Genomic DNA, 23,735 nt, shown 5'->3' with positions numbered 1-23,735 from the left:
AAGAACCCACTTTTTCTTTTAGGAACACTTCATTCCACTTTGTATTATTTTACATGCTCCTATTATTAACGATAAGCACAGGATAAAAAGAAAAGATAAAAAATTAACATTACCTGTGAAATGCTTTCCCTATATGTATCTAGTTCAGCTCTTTTTTTCTTTAGTTCCTCAGTTAACTGCTCTATTTCTTTTTCTCTTTTTGCATATTCTTCAACCACCTGGCAGGAAGAAAATTTCTTTAAGATAAATCTATCAAAGGACAAACATATACAATTTTTCATTAACTAAAAATGTCATGTCAACTGTGTTATGTTGTTAGTCTGCAATTAATTTGTTCTTATTACCTACTAAAACTGTCATTTTTAATCCTTGAAGAAATAGACATTGATGCATTTTAAGTTAACCCAACTATTCTTTTTATAAAGAAAAGGCACAGAACACTGTGTTCCTTAGGAAGAATCTATTTAAAATTCTAATAGATTCAGAATCTGGCATTTAAAGCACATTGTTCCTGCTGTCTAGCTTATTATTACCAAGAGCTCTAGTACAGAGTGGGAGGCAAGTACTGCATGAAACTCTGTGTGAGTGTGTGTGTGTGTGTGTGTGTGTGTATGTGTGTGTGTGTGTGTGTGTGTGTAAGATGGCAGTGGTAGTAGCTGCAGAATGGCAATAGAGGAAGATACTTAAGACACATACTGTAGGATTTAGTCCTGTGAAGCAGGAAGCTCTTGATCTTTCTTCTGTTAACAGAGCATCGATTTCATCCAATGTGTTTGGAAGATCTTGGAAGGCCTAAGGAAAAAATAAAGTATCATTAGAGGTAATATAATGAAAATACATTCAATTAATTAAAAAAAAAACTGCTGAGTCAGTCCACTGTCTCATCAATAGCATATTCACACACACAACAAGAGTACAAGAGAATCATAAAACAGGGTCTGTGCCTTCAAAAAAGCTTACACTTGAAAAGAGAATGTAATCACTGGGTAATACCTTAAGAGTACTAATACTTTAAGGCAAGGTATTGATGCTGGGTATTACAATAAGCAGTAGATATCATATAGGGCTAAGGAATTTAGAGAAAGAAAGTGTCAGTTCATGCTACAGGAGAATCGAGAAGATTTCCGAGGCCTAGGATTCATCTCTTGGCCTTAAAGCAAATGGTTAAGGAAAATGCAGGAGAGGGGACAGAAGCTTGGAGAAAAGAATGAGCAGCGCATACCATGGGGAGTGAGGAGTTGTGTCCATTTGGAATGGTGGGCACTTGCTGAATTGGTAGAATGGGTCCAGAGTATGTGGGGCATTGAAAGAGAGCAAGAAGTTAGAACTTTACACTACACTTCTCAAGAACCACAAAAGCACGTTAAGAATCCAATTACTTTGACAGCAGACTTTCATCATACGACTATCTTCTGAATCTATGCTACCGAGATAAATAAGAACACCTTCCTATGGAGGAAAAGACGATATAGTGTCTTGCCTAGTACAATATTCAAACTCTAAATACTAACGAGCAGAAATGTATTGTGAAAATTAAAAACACTGACACATAATATTAACCGAATGTCTTAAATGTTGACCTAGAATATAATCCAACTTTCATTTAGATGGTACATTTGCAGAAGACTAGTCCCACTGAAATCTGAAATTACATTTGATAAAGCTCAAACCAGATATATTAACTTGATTTTAAAAGAAATCTTAAATTTGATATAGTGAAGCAATCTTTTTACCCATTTTCTCTACACCACCTAATGCCAATCTATTTCTCCTTCAATCTTCTCCATCTCAGTAAATAATATCACTATTGGTTGAGGTGAATTAGGAGTTCTCTCTAAATTCTTAGATAACCTGCTGTCAGTACCTGCTGCTGGACCACCCACCTTTCCCCACCTTCCCACAGTGTGATTACCAATTCCACGCCATGGTAATTCTTTGTGGGGAGGGCCTGGACCAAAGTAGTAACCCTCTAAATGATCTTTTTGCTTCCACTCTTTTTATCAACTTAACTTAGTACTATCACTCTTGTGTTTTAAACTTCTCCCAATGGATTCCATCTCAAAAAGAATATAACCCAGAGCTAGGGATATAGCTCAGTGTAGAGCACTGACATAGCTTGTGTGAGCCCTGGGACTGATTCCCAACACTGAAACAAAACAAAACAAAGCAAAGCAAAACAAACAAACCAAACAACCTAAAAACCTACAACCCAAACTTCTGGTATACTCTAAAATACCTAACTTGGCTTTTACCTTCTGCTTGGCCTAGTTTTTTACCCCATGGAGATCCCTTCTATTCTGACCTATAACAAATATGTTTCCAACTCGGGGGCTTTGTGTAAACTATTTTCTCTGACTGGAATACTTTTCCCTCAACTTCACTTGATCTATTTATTCAGGATTTACCTAAAATAGTATCTTTCAAAACTGCCATCTTTTAAAAAAAATATATAGTTTTTATTGTAAAGATACTGTACAGAGCTTCCTATCCTTGACACTCTACCCAATCCTTTAGCTTGATTTATTTATTTTTGTCGACATAGGGCTAGAACTCTCAGCTTTTCAGTTCAAGGTGAATGCTGTACCACTTGAGCCACAGCTCCACTTCTGGTTTTCTGGTGGTTAATTGGAGAGAACAATCTCATGGACTTTCCTGCCTGGGCTGGCTTTAAACCATGATCCTCAGATCTCAGCCTCCTGAGTAGCTATAATTACCGGCTTGAACCACCAGCACCCAGCAGCTTGCTTTATTTTCCTTCTTAACATCTGCTTGCTTTTTAGTTTTTGTCTGCTCTATCATCCATACTAGAATACAAGTTTCAATTGAGAAGGAAGCATGGCTGCCTTTTCAGTGCTTGTTTTATAGCAGTTAATCTATAACTTTGTCTCTCTCTCACTTGTTCCCCCCCGCCCCCCCGAACTGAGGTTTGAACTTAGGGTTCTGAAATTGCTAAGCAAATGCTCTACCACTTGAGACATACTTTCAGCTCTAAATTAATGAATATATTATCTTTGATTTTGTCTCTTACAAAAACAGCATAACACAACAAAAACAAATGAAGTTATCTTTAAAACAAAAAAATCAGTATAGATATTGTACTAATGTTTATTTAATTTAATTAATTAATTAATTAATTTGGGTCCGGTCCTGTGACCTGAACTCTGGGCCTGGGCGCTGTCCCTCAACTCTTCAGCTCAAGGCCAGCCCTCTACCCCTTGAGCCACAGCACCACTTCTGGCTTATTTCTTTTTGCTTACGTGGTGCTAAGGAATCGAACCCAGGGCCTCATGCATGCAAGGCAAGCACTCTACCACTGAGCCACCTTCCCAGCCCCTACTAATGTTTATTTTAGAAAAATACAATTATTTTAGAGATGTAATACCTATGGAAACAAGCTGTTCAATAAGTTTTACTAATTTCTATTGAATTTCTTACTATCCACCCAGTAAAACCCATCCTCTACGGTTTCTGATATCATTAAATAAAACCTTTGAAGATCTGATCATTGTTATGCAAGTTATTCTCTTTTCCAATTCAGCTTATATTTTTAGTAGACATTTCATCATTTATTAGACGAACTTCAAATTAAGAATAAAAAAAGATACTATTTTAAAAGTCATTTTCTCTAACTTTATGTTGACATGACAGTGTATAAGTACATAGGAAAGTTATCCCTTCCACCTGTCAGATAAACCTAGGGGTACATAATTAATGGTAGAATGTGGACTGAAGGATAGCATCTCCTAGTTTACTTCCTAATATGTCAACCTATAAAATATAATGAAAACAAGGAAAGGCTCTTTCTTCCTTTCCTTACTGATATATGGTAACCCTAAATATTTAACCATAAACACACCAATTTCTGGGAAAACATTTTCATTTTGCTTTTGCTTTTTCTAAGTATCACTCCTATTTACTGTTTCTTCCATACCAATTACTGGTGTCCTTGAAAAACATACCCCAGGTTTCTGCAATAAACTCTCAATAGCACCTCTTCCTTTTAAAAAGTGGTCTTTGGGGGAGGGGGGGTGTGATTCTAAAGTTGATTCCTATGTTTTAAGATTTACTTACCGTTACCAGTAGAACTGGTAACAGATTTGAGTATAGAAGATCTGTTAAGCCAAATTATTTTATACTTATATTCAGCTGAAAATAGGAGACTATTTTTTAATGACGCATACAATGGCCAAGGATATTTTAAGCTCAAAACAATGTTTTATGGCAATGGTAGCACTGTATACTTTTTATACTTACTGTCTGATATTCTTGAGGAACAATCTGCTCTGCACGCAGGTTACATACTTGCCTCGCTCGCTTCATAAGTTCTTTGCATTTCTGTAATAATCTTAGTCTGTTTTCGTCCAACTCAACAAACTGTTGCTATTAGAGAAAAAACAAATATTCTAAGAATTTGAATGTTACAGTTAAATAAGAGGCCGGTTTTTATTAAATTAGCATATATGAAATAAATTTCTGAATTTTTATTCTGATGGCAATTGTATCACTTGAGCCATATCTCAAATCAAAACTGCCTTTAATCATAAAGGTTAAGTTTCAAATTAAACTTTAAAATATATCAGCATATTAATAACTGGCCATTTCTCTAATATACAAGAACTCTAAAATGTAACTGGTTTTCTGAAAGTTTAATGACTACATGTAAATATACTCTAATGAACTTTGAAATTCACTTTATGTAAGGTTCAAGTGAGAAAAGTCAACAAACATAAACCTTTAAATGTGTTTGACAGTTTTTGCCATTTATTTATTTATTTATTTAGGGTCCGGTCATGGGTCCTGAACTCTGGGCCTGGGCGCTGTCCCTCAGCTCTTCAGCTCAAGGTTAGTGTTCTACCACCTGAGCCACAGAGCCACTTCTGGCTTTTTTCTTTTTGCTTATGTGGTGCTGAGGAATCGAACCCAGGGCCTCAGGCATGCAAGGCAAGTGCTCTACCACTGAGCTACCTTCCCAGCCCGTCTTTTATGTAGTTACCAGTTATTTCTTTATCAAGTAATTACTGAGAAGTAGAAATGTATACATGGAAAAATCACTATCCTCACAAGAAACAGGTACTATTTATTCAGTGCTAATGTCCTCGAGTAGGTGCTTTACTCTCAAAATTATCCCTATTATACACACTAAAAAGAAAAAAGATGGGAAGGAATTATGACAACTTGTTCAAGCTCACATATAAGAGAGCACCAGGATTCATAGCAACATCTGCTTAGAGGACACACAATGTTCATAATAGAGAAGTAAGTGCTGCTCAGTGCAACAGTCTGGACAGAATACGAAACTGGAGAAAGGGATGGAGAAAGCGCAGAATTGTCACAGAAGCTGTGACAACTGAACAGCTTTAAAGAGAAGAATTACTGAAAAAGCAGTAGCAGAAGGCATTCCAGAGACTGGTGATTATGAATGTAAAGCAATGGAAGTTCCAAAGATGTAATAGTAATTGAATATGATTGAAGAAGAGAAATATGTAAAGGTATACAAGATTAGGCTGGACAAAGTACATAAGGGCCAAACTCACCCTACAGGATGCCTTTACAGGCCAATCATTATTATACCGCAAGTGTTAATTCAATCCTGAAAACGATCTTGAGAAATACGTTCTCTCTCTCTCCTTTTTTTAGATACAGCCAAGAGACATTAAGAAACTGGCTCAAGGTTGTAAAACTATAGGTGAGCAGGTTTCTAGGAAAGAAAGCAGGGCTATCTTGCTCTTACCATTAAATTTCAAACTAGACTTTCACCCATGGTGAAAGGAGTTTGCTGCCCTAGCCATACCCTAGATCTATCAGATTAATATCTCTGGAAATAAGACTTGTCTATTTGTTATTTATTAACAAAGTCTCTCGCTGATTTTTATGCATGCAAGTTTAACAGCTAATGAACTAAACCAAGCCAATCATTAGAGAAGTAAAAAGACATATACTGGACAGAACTGAAAAAAATACAAGTAACCTTTTATACATTAGTTATTTAGTCCTAAGGTTTCCTTAAATACATTCCTCAATCACTACAACCTGGGAGAATGTTAAAGACTTTCCAGTCACCTGTTTTAAGGGCACTGTACTCAAGCAAATGTAAAATAAGGGACAGCTGGATAGAAACTAAGCACTTCTAATGAGTTCTATTCCTGCTTCTGTTCCTTTCAACATTAGTTAGGCTGGGCACAGTGATTCAACCCTGTTATTTCAATTACTTGGGAAGTGGAGATTAAGAGAATCACAGTTGAAGCTAGCCCAGGCAAAAAAATTAGTAAAACATTATCTTAACCAAAAAGCTGAGTATGGTGATATGTGCCTTTGATCCCAGTTTTTCAGGAGGTTTAAAGAGGAGGATCTTTCACTGAGGCTGGGTCTGGGTAAAAACAAGAACCTATCTGAAAAACTGTTAAAAGCAGAAAAAAAAAAAAAAGAGATGGGGACATGGCTCAAGACTACAGTTCCTGTATAAAGCCTGGGCTCAAACTTTATTACTGCCAAAAACAAAAAAAGAAAATAAAAGGAAATAGCCTTACATAAAATTTCCTTCTGTTTGATGTCTTATAAAATCTAAGAAAATATTATTTCCAGATGTCCATGTTTGGGACTTACCTCTTTACATAGCAGATCCACTTTAAACCACAATCCTTACTGAACTTTTCTTTGTGGGATGGGGGGGGGGGGGGTGCCAGAAATAAGAGAATATACTATTATATCATGCTATAAAATAAAGGCAATGAAAAGATTCTCTTTACATTTCTGCTTTGAGGCTTGCCTTCAACAGTTAATATAGAATAGAAATACTGCATCTGTTTAAGGCATGAGCAAATACTAAAATTTACAGAATGTTCTCTACACTAACATCTCAGAAAGGATTGCTTTCATATATGAAAAGAAATGAATATTAGCTGGGTACCAATGGCTTATGCCTGGAATCCTAACTACTTAGGAGACTGAGATCTGAAGATCAAGGTTCAAAGTCAGCCCTGGCAGGAAAGTGTCTGAGACTCATGTCTCCAATTAACTACCAAAAAGCTCGAAGTGGCTCAAATGTAGAGTTCTAGCCTTAACTAGCACTGGTACAAAAAACAAAAACAAAAATTAGGACTTATTACCTCCCACTAGAGAAAAGAAATATTTAATTTCTTTTTCTATCCCTCTCTCCCTCCCTCCTTTTTTTTTCTTTGGTACCAGTCCTGGAGCTTGAACTCAGGGCCATCTCAGGGCCTGGGTACTGCCCTGAGCTTTGGTGCTCGAGGCTAACACTCTACACTTGAGCCATATCTCTACTTCTGCATTTTTGGTGTTTGGTTGGTGATAAGAGCCTTAGAAGCCTGGCGCAGTGGCTCGTACCTGTAACCTAGCTACTCAAGAGGCTGAGATCTGAGGATCGTGGTTCGAAACCCATGAGACTCTTATCTCCAATTAACCACCAAAAAACCAGAAGTGGCACAGTGGTTCAAAGCAGTAGACCACTAGCCTTGAGGGAAAAAGCTCAGGGAGAGTACCCACGCCCTTAGTTCAAATGCCCCATGACAGACAAAAATGAAAAAAAAAAAGGGCCTTACAGACTCTCATGGGTGGGCTGGATTTGAACCCCAATTCTCAGGTCTCAGCCTTCTAAGTAGCTGGAATTACAGGTGTGAGCAACTGGCACCAGGCTCTCTGAAATGCTTTTTAAGTAAAGTTCCATTGGAAACACTTTGACATTTAAGTAAAGAAGGCCCTCTTGTGGAAGAAAGAAGAAATTCATAACAATTTTTTAGAATAGTTAATAAACTGTTAAATTGAATTGTTAATAAATACTTAAGAATAAAACAAAACTGGATGCAGTACTGTGTGCCTATCATTCTAAACTAAGATTGGGGGGACTGTGGTTCCAACTCAGCCTTGGCTGACTTGTAGTTCTCAAGACTACATCACAATGGAGGGAAACCAGATATGGTGGCACACAGCTATAACCCCAGCACTAATCGGGAGGCCTGGGAACCTTGACATCGAGGCCAGTCTGGGCTATATAGCATGTTGGAAACCAACCTGGACTATATAATGAGAATTGTCTCAAAAACAAACAGAAGAAAACAAAACTATCAATGCAAAATCAGTAGCCCAGTGTAAACATGAACAAAGATTTCAACATACTAAAGAAAATGCTTACTTTAGCATGTGGGAGGCACTGGGTTCAATCCCTAGCACTGGAAGAAAAAACAAATAGCGACAAAACATTATAAACAAAAAAGAAACAAAAACAGAACTTTTAAATTAGTATGAGAAGTATAAAACAATTCTGAGAGAATGCACGATAAAATCAGAGGTAGTAGTAACATTAGTATGAAGGAAATATTTATGTATAAGCTATAGATTTCTAAGTAGTAGAACACTAAAAATAAGAGCTTGTAGGTATTAAAACTTAAGAGTAAAAGTCAGACTGGGCAGTAGCCATGGAATGAGAAAAAGGTGAATTATGAATGTGGTAATGGCTGAACTGGAGAAAGGGAACGGAAAGAAACAGTAGCAAGAGAATCATGATGGGAAAAGTAATACTTCTCTAATTCCTTTAAATTAAGCAACAAACTAAGAAATTATGATTTAAAATATGATCATAATACATGCATAATGAATTTCTTTGGCTAACTGTGCTTTCTTGATAGCAAAGTTTATATAGCAGTTGTATCTTTAAGATGGTTGTGATACACTTAGCTTACTTACACAAAGATGGTAAGAATTAATAAGAATGAATAGGGAAAAGCAGCTAATCAGTGATTATGTTTCTGGTATAGTATGGCTATCTTAAAAAAAAAAAGAGTAATACAAAGAGACTAAAAACCTCACAAGAAACTTTTCTACTCCCCAGAAACATAGCAGTTAGTGTTACTCAAAACAGTAATATTTCCACTACTACTGAGCACACAGATCATTAAATAACATCTTGTAAATATGTATCTAATCTCAGTACATCTCTTAAGTAGGGCTGTTTAGAAAAGTAGTTATGTTCAGACTAGGTTAAATTTTACAAGAGTGCTTACTCCAAAGCAATTACTACGATTTTACAATACTTCTATAAATAAGACACAAACTTCTGTCTTAAGTTCTCATTAGCAATGATTTCAGAAACTTCAAGTGCCAAGATTAAATTCTGTATTTTGATTGAGTTTAAATCTCCATACTATGTCTGCATCTTCATAAAATCGCTTCCATGTACTAGATAACAACATTCAGATTCTTACCAATGAAGTAACTTTAATTTGTGTGCTAAAATTATTGACCAACAGTGCGTAGATGATTGGACAAATGGCAAATGACCTTCCCACATGTTCATGACCTAAATGTCTCCCTCCTAACTCTTGTCAGGGTATAATCTTTTGTTTCTTTTTATTTATCCATCCTATAAACTGAAGATGAGTACTGTTATTCCTGCTGCCTTCTTTTAGTTTAGTTTTTGTTTGTTTAAGGGGAAGAATGCTCTCCTGTCCTATGCCTTAAGCTTTGCTAAAGTGAACTAATCAATTCTAGCACATCAACTCTAACTTTTGGCTGTTTGGCTAGGTTGGTTGTGTCTATATCCTCTTACTATCTGCTAGTAAAATTCTCTATCCTCTCCTAGTCCCACCCCCAACTTCACTATAGCCATAATCTATTTTAGGAAGCAGAAGGTTTTAAAAAATTTATCTGTACAGTTCAGTGTCTATTTCCTAAAATGTATCTTCTAAGAAAGCCTCCCACAGGGTGGGAGGAACATACTAGTACAGCTAACTTTTATGTAACAGATGCATTTCTGACAAATGTCAAGCAAATCATATACATACCACTGCCAGACTATGGTAGACTTTTGGGGAATGAATCTGGAAGGGTACAAGAGGATTTGAATATAGCAAAAGGTTTAAAAATCTACAACGAAATGTCTAAGTATTAATTTGTTAAATGGGTAGTAAGCACATGGATTCACTATTATTCTACATATTCTAGGATATGTTTTAAAATTTCATACTGAAGAAATACTTCAATAACAATTTATTAAAAAAGAACCTAACAGCATTTTTCTTTAAAAAATTCACTAACTTTGGGGACACAACTGATGAACCATAAAACTGTACATATTTAGTGTCTAACTTAAATGAGTACAGACAAATATATTTGAGATCATCCCAGTGCATTCAATAATAAATACATCAACACCCTTAAAACCTTTGTGGCCCTCTGTAAACCATCCCCTGTAGTCTTATGATCAGCACTGACTTGTCTTCTGTCACTATGCATTCTGCATAAATCAAATAGGGTATAATCTTTTTAACTGGAAGAAGGTGCTTATTAGTTCCTTTTGCTCAGTAGAACAGGACTCAGTAGTTCATTTATTTTGTTGGAGAGTAATCTTCAATATGTATGTATACCACCGTTTGTTTAACAATTCAACTGCTGCAGAGTATCTTTATATCTAAATAGTTTTTCTCATGCTGAAAATCCTATTAACATTTATCACCTACTTCAGAATAACCTGCCAAATATTATTACCGTATAGTTACTGAAAAACATTATACAACTTTTGTGTTTATAACTGAATTATTCTGTTTTAAGTTACTTGGAATATTTGTTTTTCTCCCTGAGGCTACACTGTTAAAACAATGCCAGAGAACTGGATACTGGTGGCTCACACATGTAAAACTAGCTTATGAGAGGCTGAGATCTGAGGATAGTAGTTTGAAGACAGCCTGGGTAAGCAAGTCTATGAGATTCTTCTCTAAAACTAACCATTCAAAAACTGGAAATGAAGCTGTGACTCAAGTGGTAGAGTGACAACCAAGAGTGAAAGAACTAAGGGACAGTGTCCAGGCCCTGGGTTCTAGTTCCAGCACCAGCACACCTCCTTCCTCTAATAAAAATCATGCCAAGTCCCCCCAAACTTAGAAGCAAATGTTTCATTTTGCTTTTGCTAAGTTTAAGAAAAATTAATTTTATTTTGCTATATCAATACAAAGTAGGAAAAAGGATTTGTTTAAATAAGTTTGACCTTATCTTCTCCTATTACCATAAATAATTTTTAAAAAGGCTCTAACTTATCACTTTTTTTTAGTGAGCATATAGGAACAGTCACACTGTACATGATCCTCCATATTGTGTGTGTGTGTGTGTGTGTGTGTGTGTATTAGTGCCCTACCACTTCAGCCACAGTTCCACCTTTGGCTTTTTGTTGGTTAATTGGGGATAAGAGTCTCATTGACTTTTTTTGCCCAGTCTGGTTTCAAACTGCAGATTTTAGATCTCAGCCTCCTGAATAACAACCATTACATGGGTAAACCATGGGTGCCTGGAGTCTGTCCTTTTTAGTTCACTTAACGGTATATCTGACATATATTTTCCAGATTGTAAGTCCATCATTATAAACATATAATTCAATGGCTGTGTAGCCTCCCCACGGCCCAAAGTTACTTTCCCATCAACCAAACAGATGACTGTATCTAATATCCTTCAATTTAAAACTTCATTTCTTTTAGATGCACCTTTTATATTTTGCAAATTGTTAGAACTTACTTCAAGATAGCCTTGATTTTGAAACAGACACAGCATATCCATTTACATTTAATATGTTTCATCTTCGATATGGGTTTTTTTTTTTCTTTTAAAGATGGGGTCTTACAATGCTTACCTAAGCTGAGCTTAAGTGATTCTCCTACCTATGCTTTCTTCCAGTTGCACAAGTATGTACTACCATGTCCAGCTTTGCTTTTGACCTGCCTGTTTCAGGCCACAGTGATTTTTGTCCTCTATTAAGTAAAAAAATTTAATCTTTATGTGATCTGCTTTACTACCGCCTCCCTGCCCACTTCCCTTCTTTTGCATATATTTTTAGTATTTAGGAAGATTATCTTCGTATAAATACTTATATAATATCCCTGTTTGAAATAAGTTTTTTTGGGGGGATAGAGAATGTCTATTGACTCCTTACTATAAGTACCAAAATTCTGTCCTAAACACCCCATTGATTAATATTCCTGATAATAACTGTGGAATAATAACAATTAGCAAATAATTTCATTTTACTGAAACTTCCTCCTTTCTGCCATTTTCAGAGAATTGTGCTTAAGCTTACATGGTTTGACTTAGGACTATATAGTACATGTTTTAATGTTTCTTTTAATGTTATAAAGTTATAGTTCTCTTCAGTAAGAGGAATTTCCATTGGTTTGAGATATGCCAGCATTATCAGACCTTGCCCGAGTCTGGAGAGTCACCTTATATAAGTTATATAAGTTGCTTTCAGATAGAACTGCTGACCTGACTTCCTATGCCCCGTGGGACTATTTCCTTCTAAAACTGAGTACTTGGTGGCAACTTACTTTTCCATTTTCTGAGCTTTCTCTCAGTAGTATCACATGAGTTTTGATGTTGCCTCTAATTTAACTTCTCTAGTTGTATTCACAAGCTCACAGATATTGATTAGCCTTTGTGACTGATTCCTATTAAAAAAAATCCCTTGAGTATGGGTGCTGGTGGCTCATGCCTGTAATCCTATCTATTCAGAAGGCTGAAAATTCCTGTTTGAAGCCAGCCTGGGAAGGAAAATCTTGAGACCCTTATCCACAGTTAACTACCCAAAAGTCAGAAGTACAACTGTGGTTCAAGTGAAGACAGACAACACACACACACACACGCAAGCACGCACGCACACTTTAAAACTGAGTGATAAGAATCTTTGTTATACAAGAATTCCTTGGATTATGCTTAGGATATGCTTAGGATATAACTCAGATGGCAGTGGGCAATGTCAGAAAGATAACATGTAGAGAGACATGATATCAGCAGTTTCCCAAACTCAGACAGGAGGGATGGAGATTGAGTTAAGCAACATGGACAGTGATGTAATCAACCATGACCACATAATAGCTCAATAGAACACCACAGCTTCTTCATGAAAGAACACAGAATTATTATTATTTTTTTACACCAACAGGGATATAGCTTAAAGCTTAGTTTTGCTACTGTCTATATTGTCTGTGAGTTTGTTGATGCTATAGTATCCTAAGTACTATTTTGGGGAGAGGATTTTGGAGCTTGAAAAACTATATCACTATCACTTCCATATTGTGGCCAGATATTCTTTGGCTTTAAATTAAAATTAATGTGCTTTATCACATTTCTTCACTTCTACATGGTACAAGTATTTAGCATTTCACCGGCAGATATTAAAAGAGTAAATTGTCAAGATTACACAGCCACTCAAATGTTCCAAATATTGCTTCCTCATAAGCAGGATGCATTAAATTTGTAAACTTATATCGCATACAAATGCATATGTCCAGTGATAATACATGGTTTTTCAAACTGATCAGACACGGAACTTTGAAATATCTTACCTCTGTGACACGTAGTTTTGAAGATGCAGCTACATAATCTGACTCTAATTTGTTCTTCTCAGAAATCATTGTCGTATTCTGAAGGATTAAATCTACCTTTTGCATATGCAAAGAAGTACAAATCTAGGAAGAAAAATCCCCCCAAAACTTAGTTCATATGTTATCTGTGCTTAAATCATAAAAAAGCCAGTTTTCTCAAAATAAAATTGTAATTCACAAAAAGTGGCTTTTCTACTGTAATACTTCGCTTAAACAATTTTTTTTTTTTTGGGTCCGGTCGTGGGGCCTGAACTCTGGGCCTGGGTGCTGTCCCTCAGCTCTTCAGCTCAAGGCTAGCGCTCTACCACTTGAGCCACAGCACCACTTCCGGCTTTTTTCTTTTTGCTTATGTGGTGCTGAGGAATTGAACCCAGGGCCTCAGGCATGCAAGGCAAGTGCTCTACCACTGAGCCACCTTCCCAGCCCCATCTTAAACAATTTTTAAAGAGAATCTTTTAGAAAGTGTGTTCCTGTGTATTTAGTAGTCATCTGGAATAATATATAATTTAATGAGTTAACCTATTTATTACCTATAAAGACAATGCCAAGTAACCAAAAAAGCTGAAACTGATGATAAAATCTCTTATATACAACTAGAAGAGAAAATACTTAAAGACCATCTCTCTCTTAAAGCCCTCTAAAAGCTATCTCAACTATCAGATACTTTTTTTTGCATCCTGGGGCTTGAACACAGGGGCTGGGCACTGCCCTAAACTTTTTTGATCAAGCATAGCACTACTTTAGCCACAGTTCTACTTCCAGGTTTTTTGTTGCTGTTGTTTTCTTTTTTTTGGTGGTTAAATGGAGGTAAAGTTTCACAGACTTTCCTGTTTGAGCTGATTTGAAACCACAATGTTCAGAATCTCAGCCTCCTGAATAGCTAGGATATAGGCATGAGCCTAGCATCCAGCTCTATCAGCTACTTTAAAAAACGTATCTAAAATTAAGAAAAATACCTTACCTTTACTAGGTTTGTTAATTCAGTAACAAGTTTTGCTTTCTGAACATTTAACTCTTTGATTTTGGTACTTGTTTTTCGTTCCTCCTCTTCCAGGTTGCAAGAGTCCTGTTCCATCAGTTTTATGCTGTATGACACATATAAGGATAGAGAAAGGGGTTAAACCCAAAAATTGAGCCCAACGCCCTAATTCTTCTGCAGTTTTCTAGAAGATTTAGCAATGCTGTTCAAAAGTGTAAAGTTTTAACTAGACTACTGATATAAACACTTATTAGCAATGAAGAGATTAAACAGAATTTCCCAGGCTGAGGCAAGAAGATGCCAAATTTAAGAACAGTGTAGGCTACACAGTGAGACCCTGCCTCAAACAAACAAAAGAAGCAATGCAACTTTGGACAAGTTATTCTTCAGAGTTTCCGTTTCTTCGTAAATCAGCTGCAGATTATCATAGTACTTCCCTCATACAGCTGTAGAGATACTTTTATTTTTATTTTTTATTTTTTTTGTGGTCCGGTCGTGGTGCGTGGTGGCTGTCCCTCAGCTCTTCAGCTCAAGGCTAGCGCTCTACTACTTGAGCCACAGCACTACTTCTGGCTTTTTTATTTTCTGCTTATGTGGTGCTGAGGAATGGAACCTAGGGCCTTATGCATGCAAGGCAAGCGCTCTACCATTGAGCCACCTTCCCAGCCCGAGATGCTTTTAAAAAGGTAATACACACAACAAACTTAGGATAGTACCCAGCCCTAACTAACTTATTAATAATAATTTAACTATCAATGTAACTAGGAATTATTGGTAATCTCTTTCTTTGGGCTTAAAGCAGGAAGAGTTGATTGACAGGTAAAACAGAATAAAAAGATAAGTTAATAATCCTATGTTCTCTTTTAAAAAGATGAAGACACCTAAGGATCAAAAAATTTAAGTGTTATCACCTAAGATGAGCTACTCTAAGGATAAGAAAACTTCATGTTCTCTGCATTATACCATATTATCTCTATAGAGAAAGGAGGAGGCATGGAAGCAGTAATAGGCATGAAGAAATTCAGTGATAATCTAGAGTGATACAAGAAGATTCTGAATGTTATTCTAAATGGGAGAAGTGTTTAATTTCATGCAGTAATGGTAGGACGGACAAAGACTTGAGAATATAATATCCTGCAATTCTACTCTGGATGAATGGAAAGGAGACTAGTTAGTAAAACCACTCATTAGGTCACCATGGAAACTGTCCAAAATGAATATAGCAGGAATAAAATAGTAGGCTAAGGATAGTTGTATAAAATCATTTTATTGAAAAAGATTAACATTATTTTATGACAGTTCATTATTTTTAAAAAATTATTTTTAAGGGTACTTAAGGTATTTTAGCTCTAAGTACTATATCACTGAGGCCACACTGCCAGTCCTTTTTGTTTAGTGTTTTTCAAATAGGGTCTACATTTTGTAAGAGCTGGCCTCAGACCAACATCTTTCTTCATTTGTTTTCTGAATATCTTGGATTATACCCAACAAAGTTCCCTTTTAGACAGTGAGTCTAAAGTCACACAGTACAGGTAAATTGAGGCTTTAAGACTTTTTTTTTGTTTTGAAACAGGGTCTTAGTTCAAGCTTGCCTTAAACGTGAGGTCCTCCTGTCTCAGCCTCAGCAAGGTGCGTACCAACCAACCCAAATGCAGCTTAAAAAAATCTAGGCATACAGACTATATATATTTTATTTTAAGCAACAAAGTTACATTAATCAAGGAAATTAAATTACTAATTTAAAAACAAGCTAATAGAAAATGAGGCTTTTTTAAAAAGATGAAAATGAAGGGGGAGGGGGAAGGGGGGAGGCTGGGAAGGGAGGTGAAGGGTAAACAAAGGAGGAGGCTGCAATGCTTGGTAAGAAATGTATGCATTATCCTGCCCATGTAATTGTAACCCCTCTGTACAGTATGTTCTCAAATAAAATAAAATTAAATTAAAAAAAAAAAAAAAGAAAATGAAGGGGGAATTTTCTTTCCACACTTCAAATATAATTCAATTTATGAATTTGTTTACTCTTGTGGTAGTGGAGCTTGAACTCAAGGTCTCAAGCTCTTGCTTTAGCTCTTTCGATTCAAGGATGGCACTCTGAGACATATTTCCACTTCCGTAACTTATGAATTGTTTAGGAACGCATAATATATTAGGCCAAAGTAAATATATCTAATTCAAGACAATGAGTTATCATTTATTATTAGATTTTGATTATATAGCAAATCTCTACTTTCTTTCTCTGGGTAAGAGCTTGTAAGAACAACAAAGAACAAGAGCAAAAAGTTTAGGTTATCCTGGGGGCCTCTGGGAAAAGCTTTACTTGGGAGCCATCTTCCTTTCCTCTAGTAGATACTGTCCTATCAGACATATTCAAATTTCTACAAATCACAGAAATCCAAAGCTAAGAGTTATAATCAGTTCTGAGACTGGCTACTGGGCTTTCCCAGTAGGTGACTAGTTTTTTCTTTTGGAAAAAGACTTTTCACATGGAACCACTGTGGCAAAGATGACAATCTTAACAAGGAAGAATGAAACTGAATGAGTGAGATAAACCCAGCTATTCTGTAAGAATCAAAGTTACTTCCTATCTCCCTATTACTCTGGCACATCTGGTAAGAAAATGGACTATTTTGTCAATGTTTCTGTCAATACCTTTCCTCCCTCTCTTTCACCACTTTGAACTCAACTGACATATAAATATGGCTAATGGTTTCCTGGAGATCCCTAAAATTACTTGAAGGGAAATGCAAGGCCAAATCTATTTTCTTAATAGTAACAGGACATCCTTGCCCTCTTCACTGTTGACATTTGCACTGAAGTTGTGAAAGTAGAAGCAAGCTTTAGAATGAAACAAGGTAATAGCAACAAGAAGGAGGTAGTAGTCATTAAGTTCATCATCCCTTGCATTCAAATTCTCAAAAATGCCAGATTTGCCTAGGAATATTCTTGACGGAAAGAAACTAGATTTTTATAAAATCTCAAATTTTGGCTAGATATTTTCTAACACTGTGTGATGAAAAAGGATGTACACTGTACTTACTGACCATTTCTGTTCTATACAAACATACTAGTTATTACAAGGAAAAGCACTTCATGTTATTTTTAACTTCGGAGCTAGACCAGATACTTAAAATAAATAGAGAATGTCAGTTTTACTTGAAAGAAAGATAAGCTGATTACTTCATACTTGTTTGGTAATTTTCCTTTCCTAAAAAGAATAAAATCACTTATCATTTCAAATAACTGGTTTATCATTTGTTGCCAAATGATAAAAGTAAAGCTTTCAAATTAAAATTAAATTTTAGGAAATTTGCTAAGACCATGAGCTTGATAGCTTCCCAATTTTTAATAACTTACTATGGGATATTACTGTGCTCTTTTCTTTGGTATTATATAATAAAATAGGTCAACATTTAAAATAACATTGGTGAAAAATGTTTCGAATGAGCAATATATTTATGGAACAAAAATCACTCTTGAGGGCTGGGAAGGTGGCTCAGTGGTAGAGCACTTGCCTTGCATGCATGAGGCCCTGGGTTCAATTCCTCAGCACCACATACGCAGAAAGAAAAAAGCCGCAAGTGGCGCTGTGGCTCAAGTGGTAGAGTGCTAGCCTTGAGCTGAAGAGCTGAGGAACAGTCTCCAGGCCCAGTGTCAGGCCCCACAACCGCCCCTCCCTCCCCAAAAAAATCACTCTTGAGTAAAGAGTCATTTAAAATATAGCATAAAGTTCACTGTCTTGAAATATGATTTCATATTCCATACTGCAATTAAAATTTAACCACCTACTCTTGGTAAATTTTGATATGGCATTAAAGTATATCCACAATTAGTTGAAAAGTGCATTAAAATATTCCTGCATTTCCAAACTAATGAAGGCTGACTTATTTCATTTTTATTTCTAGCAAAATATCTCAGAATAGATTGAATACAAAAGGAGATTGAAAAAACTTATTGACTTTAAAGGTATTTACAAAAACATTCAATAATGTTACTCTCCTCACTAAATATACTTTATTTAGAAAAATGTTTTATGTTAACATATGAATTTATTTTTAAATGAATTAATAATTTAAATACTCAGTTTTTATTTTCTAATGTAATGAATATCACCTCTACAGGGAACTTACTAATTTTTAAATTATGTACAAAAAACCAAAATAATTCAGTCTCACTGTTCCTTACTCTATCAAACTGTATTTGAACAGAAAAAAAAAATAAAACTTTAGATATTACATGCAGACAGGCACTTGGGAAGCAGACAGGAGAATCATAAGTTTGAGGTTAGATAAAACTACACAGTGAGACTCTGTATCAAAAAGTACAACTATGTAATGAATAAATAATCCCCCCGCTTACACACATATACTTCAAAAATTATAACAAAATGTGCTTGTGGGAAATATGCTGTCTTTAAAGGGTTTAATGAGTAATCAAGCCATGCAATATTTTGTGATTCCTCTACCATGAAAAAAAGGCCGAAAGATACCTTTCTAGCTTGGAACTAAGTTTTTGTTCCAGTTGCCTCTTCTTGGTTTTTCTGTCAAGAAGTTCCTTCTTCTTTTGTCTAAGTTCATTGTCTTTGTGTTCTAGATGTTTGTTTGTATCACGCAAAGCAATCAATCCTGAGTCCACTGCTTGCAATTTTCTATTAATTTCCTATGAGATAAGAAAAATTGTTAACAATTTTTTTTTTTTTGGGGTCCGGTCATGGGGCCTGAACTCTGGGCCTGGGCGCTGTCCATCAGCTCTTCAGCTCAAGGCTAGCGCTCTACCACTTGAGCCATAGCACCACTTCTGGCTTTTTTCTTTTTTTGCTTATGTGGTGCTGAGGAATTGAACCCAGTGCCTCAGGCATGCAAGGCAAGCGCTCTACCACTGAGACACCTTCCCAGCCCTGTTAACAATTTTTTAAAAATTCTAGAGACTCATTCTTCAGAAATCCATTTCACATTTTTTTCCCCCAGGTCTGGGGCTTGAACTCAGGGCTGGGGCACTGTCCCTGAGCTTCTTTTTGTTCAAGGCTAACACTCTACCACTGGAGTCACATCATCAATTCTGGCTTTTTCTGTTTATCTGGTACTGAGGAATCGAACCCAGGCCGGGGATTTGTGCATGCTAGGCAAGCACTCTACCACTAGGCCATACTCCCAGTCCCCATTTCATATTCTTTTCTAATAATCAAACGGACTAACCTTTAGTTGTTCTTCCAAGTGTCTTCTTTGCTCTAGATCTACAGTAACTGTGAGGAACTGGGCAACTTTAAGGGATGTGTTACTAGAAATAACTTTGTTTGAATAAAAAGAAGTTTTCACCACATACTTTTCTTCTGCTGTGTAAATTTGTCTTAAACGAGTTTCTTTTATTACCTATAATATAAAACAAGAATCTGTAAACATCTAAAAAAACATCTAATAAAACATGTTTTAAGGAACAAAAAAATTAAAAACACAAACCAAGAAAATTATGGGAGTATCAAAATGCACTAAATGTACTTTTTACTCTCTCCTTCTTTTGATTATATTATTCAAATATGTATAACACATACTTACTTTTTCCCAATCTCTAAAGGTACATCCAATACTATTGTGCCTTGGTTAAAAGAGATAAATTAGCTTCCTAAATTCTGAATAATTTAGAATAAAGGGAATGACTAGATATTTATCTATTCAAATTTCATGAAAATTAGTTTTAACAGGGATTTGAACTGACCAGAGAAACTAAGAAAGATCATTTCCTGCAAAAAGGACATTTCAAGCCAACGAGGCCAACAATTTAACCAAAGGACTGTAGAGATTAATGGGGAAATAATTCTATAAATAGACTTACTCACTATAGGAGAAGCTAAAATGTTAAAATAATAAAATATACACTAAGTAATATATATTTAGAAGCTGTGGATGTAGCTCAACAGTATGATGCTTATCTAACATGTGTGAGGGCTGAGTTTAATCCCCAGCATGACAAAAACCAAACCAAAATCCTCCTTTTGGGTGCTATGGGCCATACTTCTATTAATGAGATTTTTTCAAATGTATTCTTATTCAAAGAAAGAAGCAATTATTACCAATATCTGTACATGAAATAGAGGACTTAAAGATATACATATTCTGAAAGATGGCTAGCTAACATAATCCCAAGGATTTACCAAATTCTGGAAACTTCATAATGTATCTTTAATATATGCACAAATGACTGAAAAAATTTTCAGCATAATTTAAGTTTTTTTTATACAACACAGCTCTAAGTTGGGTATTGGGACAATCAGATACTAAGAAATATTCAGTGTGCTTAAGAATTTTAGAAGTCATTATGTGGACTAGAAATGTAGTTCAATAGTAGAATGCTTGCCTGAGTAGCATGCACAGGCCCTATGTTCAATCCCTAGGACCTTGGGGATAGGTAGAAGAGGAGTGCTAGAAAAAATTTATCACTTAGATAACATCAAAGAATTAAGGTAAATGAAAATTACCTGAACAGAAGTATAGGGGATGAGAAGAATTAATTTTAGTTTCAATGTAAATTATATGAGTTGAATATTATCTCTCTATAAAACATAGTATTAAAGTTCTCTAGGTGACTTAAAATGTTAAAAGTACATAAAATAATAAAAACAATTCCACTTGGAAGCATTATTGAAATAAAAAGATTTTCCAAGTATAGCAATCGCCCCTTTCTGCAACAAAGTAAAAATATGAAAGCCAGCCAGGTGCCAGTAGCTTACACCTGTAATCCTGGCTACTCAGGAGGCTGAGATCTGAGGATCATAGCTTGAAGCCAGCCTAGGCAGGAAAGTCCGTGAGACTCTTATCTCCAATAAGCAAAGACAAAGCCAGAGTGGAGCTGTGGCTCCAAGTGATAGAGCACTAGCCTAGAGTGAAATAGCTCAGGGATAGCACCCAGGCCCAGAGTTCAAATCCCAGGACTGACAAAAGGAAAAAAAAAAGAATGAAAGCCTTATCAAGCATTCTGTTGTCTTTCTGAATCAATAAAGAATTTTTACTACTCTTATTTATTTTTAAAATTAGCTCTAACTATTCCTGAAGACATCAAACAAATTAGTTTGGTCTATAAATGGTGTTGTCTAGTTTCTAAACCTCACTGAATTAAGATATGAGAGAATTACATCAACATGGAGAGTTCTATTTTTGGGTTACTCCAATGATCAACTACTTTATGATTTAATGTTTAACTCAAAGACAGGCATTTTGTTTTAAGTAACTCATTTTTGAAAAATGAATTGGAAAACTCCTCACTTCTATCCTGTTAGTGAAGAACAGAGCCAAAATGAGTGATCATAGAAATACTGGCACACTGATTAGAAAATTGTATCAAAGGGGTGACACTGAGAGAGAGGAATGGTATTCATAAAATGCTTTGTTGAATGTCAACCCCTTTGTACAACTACCTAAAGATAATTAAAAAAAGAAAATAAATTGTATTATAAATAATAGTTAAGTTCTCATGATCTATATGAAGTATTAATATGGCAACTTGGTGTTATAGAAAAATCTGTTGAGAAAGACATATTCTCTATTTCTGCTCATAATAAAATCACACATGGTTTGGTGACATAAAATTACTTTTAAGAAGAAAATTTCAAACATCTTTAGAAGAATGTAGGAACTAAGAATTTCTAAGGCTATATACTAGTATAGAAAAAAGTGAGATGTGCAGAAAGAATGACATTGCCCCATTTGTTAGGAAATGGAAAAACTTGGAAAAAATTATATTAAGTGAAGTAAGCCAGACCCAAAGAAACGTAGGTCCCATGGTTTCCCTTATTTGTAATATCTAGTATATGTATGAGTCAAGCGGAAAAGGTCAGATAATGTGATGTCAGGAAAATGAACCCTTAGATGTGTATTTTAATGTTTTTTTCTTTCATGCATGTGTTTCTAACACATTTATAAGATTATCTCTTTGTTGCTTTGTATGTCCCTCCCCCACAGTATAACCCCTGCTTTCACTATATTTGATGTCAGTATAACTTGTGGAGGAGATGGGGAAAAACCAGTTGTTTAAGGATACAGGTGGACCTGTTGCAACAATGAGAAGTACAAGTTGTCATGTCGAAAACGAGCTTTACAATGTTAGTGGGGGGGGGGGGGAAGGCGGGGAGGATTGGGTGGGGGGGGGGAGGCTGGGAAGGGATGTGAAAGGTAAACAAAGGAGGAGGCTGCAATGCTTGATAAGAAATGTACGCATTAACCTGCCCATGTAATTGTAACCTCTCTGTACAGTGTGTTCACAAAAAATTTTAAAAAAAAGAGGTAACAGATAAAAAAAAAACAAACAAAAAGAAAAAAGTGAGATGTGTTCATTTAAATATTGAAATAATCTTAAAGCTTTAAGAAGAATATTTACTAAAACAATTCTATACTCTAGCCTACCTTTCTGAAGTATAATGTGTTTGAAATATAATCTAGAATAAAAGAATGGTAACAACTAAAATAGGAATGAACACAGGTTTATCAAACAAGGCAGAATCAGGTCAGAATATCTAGATAATTCTTTGCAAGTTTTAACTTTATTCAATTACTCTAAATTTATGCTTAAACTAATAAATTCTGTATCACTTTTGTCATAAAGTAGTCAACACAACTACCATAGTTTATAAAACCAATAATACTTATTTAAAACTTCTAGTACTTTTTGTTTTACTTTAAACAAGTAATTTTAACAAAACTGTGATTCTGGTAATGCATCTGTACTTTCTCACCCGCTCAATTCTTTCTCTGGTCCTTTCAGTCCCGACAGGAACTTCATGAATATGATACTGACAACAAAGATAACTCATTACAGGGTCAGGTGCATCAAATAATTCTCGTAAGTAAGAGAAAAATCCATATTGTCTGAAAAAAGAAAAGGAAAAGATACTGATGATTTTTTGTTCTTAAGAAATTGTTTTAAAGCCGGGCGCTGGTGGCTCACGCTTGTAATCCTAGCTACTCAGGAGACTGAGATCTGAGGATCACGGTTCAAAGCCAGCCCGGGCAGGAGAGACTGTGAGACTCCTATCTCCAATAAACCACCAGAAAACCGGAAGTGGCGCTGTAGCTCAAGTGGTAGAGTGCTTGCCTTGAGCTGAAGAGCTGAGGGGCAGCGCCCAGGCCCAGAGTTCAAGCCCCATGGCCGACCATAAAAAAAAAAAAAAAAAAAGAAATCGTTTTTTAAAAAAATCTGAAGTAGCAAATAAGCAATAAGCAGAATATAAATTGTTTTGACAATGGTAAATGAAAGTTCAACTCTTATCTCTAGAAAGAATATTTTAGTATCTTTTATTAGATAGTTCAATATTGTTCTTCTGACTAAAATGTAATCTATATGGCATAGGATGTCACATTTCCTAGTTTAGCTATCCTAAAAAAGAGAAACAG

At 35.6% G+C, this 23,735-nt stretch overlaps 1 protein-coding gene across 2 annotated transcripts in view; it reads right to left on the bottom strand.

Annotated features, from left to right (window-relative positions):
• The window catches only part of Smc5 (structural maintenance of chromosomes 5), an 80,404-nt gene that overhangs the window by 7,503 nt on the left and 49,166 nt on the right, over positions 1-23,735 (bottom strand). The window contains exons 13-21 of one of the 2 annotated variants that reach the window (XM_042699347.1): positions 23,078-23,210; positions 19,551-19,724; positions 18,845-19,014; positions 14,341-14,464; positions 13,341-13,463; positions 4,255-4,380; positions 1,223-1,267; positions 697-792; positions 114-218 (exon numbers count right to left, since the gene is read on the bottom strand). In XM_042699347.1, coding sequence (XP_042555281.1) covers positions 114-218; positions 697-792; positions 1,223-1,267; positions 4,255-4,380; positions 13,341-13,463; positions 14,341-14,464; positions 18,845-19,014; positions 19,551-19,724; positions 23,078-23,210 — 1,096 coding nt within the window. The remainder of the gene's footprint in view (positions 1-113; positions 219-696; positions 793-1,222; positions 1,268-4,254; positions 4,381-13,340; positions 13,464-14,340; positions 14,465-18,844; positions 19,015-19,550; positions 19,725-23,077; positions 23,211-23,735) is intronic. The other variant, XM_042699348.1, reaches the window with a different exon arrangement.

Source organism: Dipodomys spectabilis, unplaced genomic scaffold, assembly GCF_019054845.1.
Source record: "Dipodomys spectabilis isolate Male_0828 unplaced genomic scaffold, ASM1905484v1 ptg000241l, whole genome shotgun sequence".
Taxonomy (NCBI): domain Eukaryota; kingdom Metazoa; phylum Chordata; class Mammalia; order Rodentia; family Heteromyidae; genus Dipodomys; species Dipodomys spectabilis.
The sequence above is the reverse complement of the archived record's forward strand: the minus strand, read 5'-3'. Positions and strand labels throughout refer to the sequence as shown.